At 38.4% G+C, this 7,157-nt stretch overlaps 1 protein-coding gene across 1 annotated transcript in view; it reads left to right on the top strand.

Moving 5' to 3' along the window:
* The first annotated feature begins 642 nt into the window (after window positions 1-642).
* LOC106815543 (TM2 domain-containing protein CG10795-like) overlaps window positions 643-7,157 on the top strand; it is a 22,823-nt gene continuing 16,308 nt past the window's right edge. The window contains exon 1 of the mRNA XM_014820011.1: window positions 643-802. Coding sequence (XP_014675497.1) covers window positions 681-802 — 122 coding nt within the window. The 5' untranslated portion in view covers window positions 643-680. The remainder of the gene's footprint in view (window positions 803-7,157) is intronic.

Here is a 7,157-nt window from a genome sequence, read left to right as displayed (position 1 = left end):
TTGATAGACTAACCACACTACAAAATTATGCTCTATGCATAATAAAAGGTTATTCCCACAAAAATGCGTTATATAAAACACAAATTAATTATATAGACAGGCATGAGCAGCTACTAGAATTTGAGAACAGTTAAAAGTGTCTCCCATAGAATACCTAATTAAACACCACAAAGTTATATTTATATACAAAATACGTCAACCACTCAGAAATAATTCCTATCATGCATATCTGACAAATATGACACTAAATTCAAGGACACTGAAATTAAAATACATAACAACAAATAATATATATGGTCACAACTCACTTACTAAGAAGGTAATTGCTAAACACTAAAATGGGGTCATTCGATCGCTCGTTTGATTGGTAAGCATATTAATTGGTCAATGTAATTGGCAGATGGAATTGGTTTAGATTTTTGATCTTGGAATAGCATCAGGAGTGAATAAAAACAATTTGTATTAACTTCTCTGTTAGTATATATAAAATAACAATTAAAATCATCATGGATCATTAAATTGGGGTATTAGTTGTTAAACAAATAAAAACACAAGACATAATAATTATATATATATACTTTATAGTACATAATGAACAGATTTTTGCTCGTGTTTTTGCGTATGTGGTCGTGGGATGGCGCCACGATCGATTACCTTTGCTTGTTTGTAAACATGTAAATATGGCGTATGTTCGTTTTAATGTGAAAAGTGAATTATCATTATCATGTATAGTTCTGCTAATATATTTTCAAGTTTCAAAATGCAGCGAAGAAAGCAACTGCTCGAAGTTACAAATTGGACAATATCCTTTTACTCAATTACTAGTAGTACTAGTAGTAGTAGTACTAGTAGTAGTAGTACTAGCGTGTGTGTGATGACAGTCTGTGAAACACTGTGACTGTCACTGTTAAACCGACCAGGCTCTCCGACTGTTACACGCCAACGTAGTGTTAAGCGAGAAGGGAACTTGTGGCTATGTCACTGTCAGTGAGTGTCACTGTGACTCTCACTCTGCACTTCAGTCATGCCACCAGTCACAGGCACCTGAAGCGTTTCAATAAAATATAATGCTAAATAAATACGAAATCTATTTACTACCAAAGTCTTAATGTTTCTATACTCTCTTTCACCTATTATTGCCGACAATTTCCTGTAAATGCCGTCCAAAGGCTCATCTGTAAACACACGCCGCCGCCATGGCATTGCTGCTGCGCTGCACACTGACACATAAGCCGCGTTCACACGGAGCGGAGGAACTCGGGTCGAAAACGACCCGTGTCAAATGCGTCCCGGGACGAGCGTTCACACGGACGTTTTCTCGGTACGAAAACGACTCGGGTCGAAAACGACTCGAGTCCTCGTTCATTTTTGCCGTGTGAACGCGCGACTCGGGTTGGAATTAGTACGTCACAACACGAAAGTAAACAGAATAGTTGGAAGTCAGTCAGAAGAGTTTGATTGTTTAATTCGCATTGTTCGCTTGGACGCATTGTATTTTTTTTCTCAGCTCACAGCTCGTGTGAACGCTCTCTTCAACGACGCTCCGTGTCGTTTACGACACGGGTCGTTTTCGACCCGAGTTCCTTCGCTCCGTGTGAACGCGGCTATGAAATCGATTAGCGTTTATTCGTGGATAAATGGATCATATCTACATTGTTTCACTCTTGGTTAGTTTAGCCGGACCCACGTGAAATGTGTCGAACGTGCAGCAAGCATCTAGTCCAGCAGATAAAATGAATCTTTTAGGAGAATCTGTCAAATTGTGAGACAGGCACCAAATTGCTGGACTAATCACCCAGCGACGGGCAACGATGTAATAAAGTCAGTACTGTCACATTTTTGTCTCTCTGTAGACTGTACTCACAGAGCAATGTACCCCGCAATGAAAATTGATTAAACATGAGATAGACGCGTTCCATCTACAATTAGTGTTAGCCGGTTGGTGTTGCGTCACGTCGAGTGGAACAATACGAAACAAATGAAATGGTATGAGTTTAATTATATGCTTTCCTCCAATCTCGTACGCTTTATATTTATTGCATGCGTTTGGCAATAAACAGGGTTCATAGTAGTAAGACACATGTTGAAATAATGACTTATAAGACCCTTTCTGGAGGCCAAAATAAGACTTTTTTACGCGATTTCTGATAGATCACCGACTATTAAAGTACACTAATAATATTTATATACACAATTGCACAGCCGTTTCGCCGGAATTCAACACAGAAAATGTTGAAAAATGGTCCTTTGGCAAAAAATAAGGACTATTAAGTACTTTTCTAAGATTTCACACAAAAATAAGTACTAATAAGGGCCCTTATTTTATTTTTGGCCAAATAAGTACTTATAAGACTTTGGAAGACCCGCTACGAACCCTGATAAACTGCTGCGTCTGGTAGCTAGGTTATGCTGCTTTCTATTTATGCAATTTCACTGTCTTTGCGCTTATTTGATTAGCAACAAGGTAGTGTCATATGATAAAACAGATTATTAATACTAACTTTTTTCACGAAAACTTATACTGTGTATTTAAAGTATTATTGTGAGACTGCTTGCAGCGGGAGTATGTTACGGCTAAAAAAGCTTTTGTTACATCGTAATTTAAACTCTAACATATGGCAGATTAGCTATAAATGGCGAATATTTATAAAAGTAAACGCGTTAGAAATATTTCCCAATAGACCTGCTATAAATCTAAAGCCTGACATGTCGATTTCTAGCAAAATATATACCATTAGCGTAAAAAGCCATCAGACAATATGGGAGATTAAAAAAAACATCTTTGCTAAATTTGATCCTAAAAACGTGGTGCCAACCTGTTATTTCTAAAAACCTTAGAGATTTGAGAGATATTTTAGAAATTTGCGTGCATGCACGATTTCGTGCGAGGGTTATTGACGTTCCTGCCACCGAGCAAGCGTGCACAGCACAACTTAAATTTCAATCTACACATGCACTAGCTGGTGAGAAAATGCAATAGAATAATTTCGTCGGGCAGACAACGGACTTCTACCGCATCAAGGATGTGACACAATGAATACACGCACACGCGCTCGCACACACACGCATACGCACACACGCATGCACGCACACACGCATGAACGCACACACGCACGCACGCACGCACACGCGCTTGCTACGGGAGAATCAATGAAACACTAACAACATCGGCTCTGTATTCGCTGAATATGACCCCTGTCGGTCCTTGCTAAGTTTAAGCGATACCGAAAACATCTCTCTATAACCTGCTACAGTACGCAGCACGAGGTTTTATATATATAGAACCATATATATATATATATAATGTGTCTCTGTGCACAGCTCAATTGTGATATATGTAAGGATATATATATCTATTGTAATTTTAATAACATACGGTATAATAATTAGGTAAAACGGCTTTCTATCGCTAATCTAATAATATAACCATTCATTACCAAAAAAATATTTAAAAGAAGCCAGTTGGCAAAAAGAGCGCGAAAACTTTTCGATAAATTTCAGAAGGCTGGGGCATCGTAAGATCACCGCTATCGGCGTTGCGTCGACTCAGCCTAGAATATTGTTGATCCATTGTTGTTGCTATGTTGATTGATGATGTCGTCTGCATAACAATCAGGCATCACGCGACGGGAAAGACGATCAGTTACATCGGCACAATATAAATACAGGTCTCAAGTGATAGCGGCTATAGACCTGTCGACGTACGCGAACAGCTTTTAGCAAATGAGTTTACTGAATAGTGTCACCGGGGTAGGGGTGTTCATTCATTATTTTAATTAGTGTGCGCGTCGAAATTAGAATATTATATTGATAATTAGCAGGAAACAATGTAGACACTGAATTCCGGCAACTATTTTGCATCCTATGCGAAAATATTTAATATGCATCAGCGGTTTCATGCCCGAATTAATTAGGCGGATAGCACCGCCTCCGAGCAAACATATGCAAATTAGTTCATACTACCTCTTGTTTCAAATCCACTGTAACCTTTCTGGATCGATATTAATTATTAATTAAAAGGAAAATCTATGCGAGAAAGGTTTTTCCAATATCGAGTAACATCCGCTGTTTGATAGAGTTCCTGTGTTGAGTAAAATGGCTTCATCACTTTTTTCTCCGGCTGTGTTATTTTCCACCGGCTATACGCTTATAGAGCTGTATTGACGTGGCTGATGTGAAAGCCACGAGCGTTGCTTCTGGATGTATATCTATCGTTTAACACAGACAGTGCTGGCCGACGATTGGAGTAACGCTATTAAACTTCAAGCCGGCATTGAACGGCAGTCGAGGTTACTGCAATTCTATGATAGTTCCGACGGCAGCGTAACTGCCACGGCGCGTTGTCGTCAACTAAAATAACGTAGACATGAAATCGATTACCGTTTATTCGTGGATAAATGGATCATATCTACATTGTTTCACTCTTGGTTAGTGCAGGTCCCACGTAAAATGTGGCAAACGCAGAACAAACATCACCCAGAGACGAGCTAATTATATGTAATTATTATTGGCTTATAGATTTGATCTCTCTTCTTCTTGGATATGCTATCTTATTCCTTCGTGTAAGAATTACCCATAGGGTCCTGCGAAATATTTTGGTGGCTATAAAGACGAACAGAATCATTAGATGGCTTGGGCACGTCTTTTGTGTCGATGTCTCAAAAAGTATAACAACGGTAACTATTGGCGTATTACCAACAGTAAAATGCAAACGCAGGTGAAAACAATCAGACCTTGGCCAGGGACAGTGGTCATGGGGCTAAAAGAGATTGGTTTTTTGATGGGGAAACAATGCAGGAATCTTTTTGTCTGACGGAGCTTTCCTGCCTTTCCATCGACCGGCAACCGTCATAACACAAATGGAGTAATATATGCGAGCTGGTACAAAAATAGCACATAAATATTCTCCCTGTCAGAAGCAGTAATCACTACATCAACAGCAGTCCGATGTTGTAAAGAGCTAATAATTTATTTTGATACCCAACGAGTACAGTCACGCGTTCACCAAATTTCTCGCCATCTTTACAATTCTTAATTAGTCAGAGCAACAACGGATTCCACCCGAAGTGCATGGCAGCAAAACCTCAGTCTGAATTGTGTAAACGAATTAGCATTAGCATGGCAACAATCCTAGATTTTGCGGCGGGCAATTACGATAAACGTTTGATAACGTTGTAATTAAATTAAAGCTGCCTCGAGCACGTTTAAATTAGAACATTTAAACTAAATCTGTTATTTTTTATATAAAATAAACTCTTTCAACAGATCGACGTCCAGCTGTTGCTGAGAGAAGCAAACTTCACCGCCGGTAGATTGTTTAATTAATTGCATTATCGTACATAAACTATATACATCAAAGCACACATTTCGATTAAACATTGTGAAACCGGCAAAGTAAATGCCAATGTTCTCAATTTCCGTGTGTACTCTGCTAGCTCTTGGTTGTTTGTTCGCTTGGTTGGTTCGTTGGTTTATAGCCCTACTTGGTAGCAAGCCACTAACTTGCCCGCCCCCATCCCCATATGGCATTTTCAGCTATTCCTGTGTCTTTTCCCTAGTCCGTCGCAAGATTTGCCCAACTAAACACATCGAAAACAAGAGAAAATAAAAACGAAAACCATGAAACCAAAATTACAAAATCGCGTTAGACAATTTCTGTGCGATAAATGAAATAAGCAATTTTTCCCTACAGATAAATGTCGCTACGACACACGCGCAGCAAAGTTGCCGACGTGCGTAACTGCTAGCCAGCGAGTCACACCGACCGCCCCTCGATTTCACTAACCCATCATGATCAATTCGGCCTAGAGATAACCCCCGATTCCCCCTAGCCATTTGCGCTGTTTTAAAAACCTGCCAAAACAATATCCGCTGCTCGTACAGGCCTTATTAGCCCAGCGGTCTCCACGCAATCGCTCATTAGGAGGCTAGAAATTGCATGCACCACGCTGTCTCGCAACAACGTCATGAAAGCTAAAGAAAACCCTTGTTGAAGCTTTTTATACGTGGAAACAGATGAACAAGAAAGAGCATGTGTGGCTATCTCCTTGGCCCTATATATATATATATATATATATTCATTTCCTATAATATTCACATATACATATATATTTATATATGTATATTTAATATATTCGTTAAATGCAATTAACTGTAAATTAAAACTATGCATATAAATAAACGAATGATAACCAATGCCCAAGGTCAATATGTACGAAAATATATAAACGTTGATAACGTTTAACAGCTAGGTACGTCATACTACAAATTAACACAAATTAACATCAACAAATTAACACGACCGTAAATATCAAGAGTGGCGTTTCATCGAAATTCCACGATTTAGATGGAGAGGTAGGAAGCCAGCTAGAGATGACACCTCCCAGTACAGGCTGCGAGACTCTACCAGCTTGAAGAGGAGCCCCACAGCAGTCACTTTGAATATTGTCTCTCCAAAGAGGATGACCTAGTAAAAGCGCGAGTATGAGATGGCGAGGCACCCCACCCACAAACATTTCTGCACACACACACACACTCATGATCACTTGATCCTTACTTATCGTTTCCTAATGACTACGCTGTTGCTTGTTTATAGCATTTTGAAAATTGTGTGTATATATATATATATATAGAACTATTACTTTCTGATAATTAATGAAAGGGTCAATGACACCTGTAGCTCACCAAAAAAAGGACACAAATGAGTGAGTGAGAAGAAGTCAGTTTTAATTGAGCAACCATCAACGTACATTATAGAAACGAAGAGTATATATGGGAGAACTCCCATTATATACTCTTGATAATTATATGTGTAATTTTTTATGTGAAAATAATAAATAATATTATATATAAATTATAAATAATTTATAAACCAAAATGAATCCCAATTTGTGACGGTAGATGGTGCTATACCCGCTTTGATGTTTCTTAGCATAAATCATTATATCATAATAATAATATAATAATAATAGTATAAATCATAATATGTTCATAGCAGGAATTTTGCATTGAAGATATTGTCAATGAAATCTTGTAAAACGAACCAGACGAGTGTGACACCACAGACTGTTTGTTATCTGCGTGTCTATATAATATGCTATATAATTTCCAGAACCTACCTAATTTGCATAATTTTGCAAAACCCCTAGCCCTTATTC

Source organism: Priapulus caudatus, unplaced genomic scaffold (genome assembly GCF_000485595.1).
Source record: "Priapulus caudatus unplaced genomic scaffold, Priapulus_caudatus-5.0.1 Scaffold1142, whole genome shotgun sequence".
Lineage (NCBI taxonomy): Eukaryota > Metazoa > Priapulida > Priapulimorpha > Priapulimorphida > Priapulidae > Priapulus > Priapulus caudatus.
This window is presented reverse-complemented; position numbering and strand designations above follow the sequence as displayed.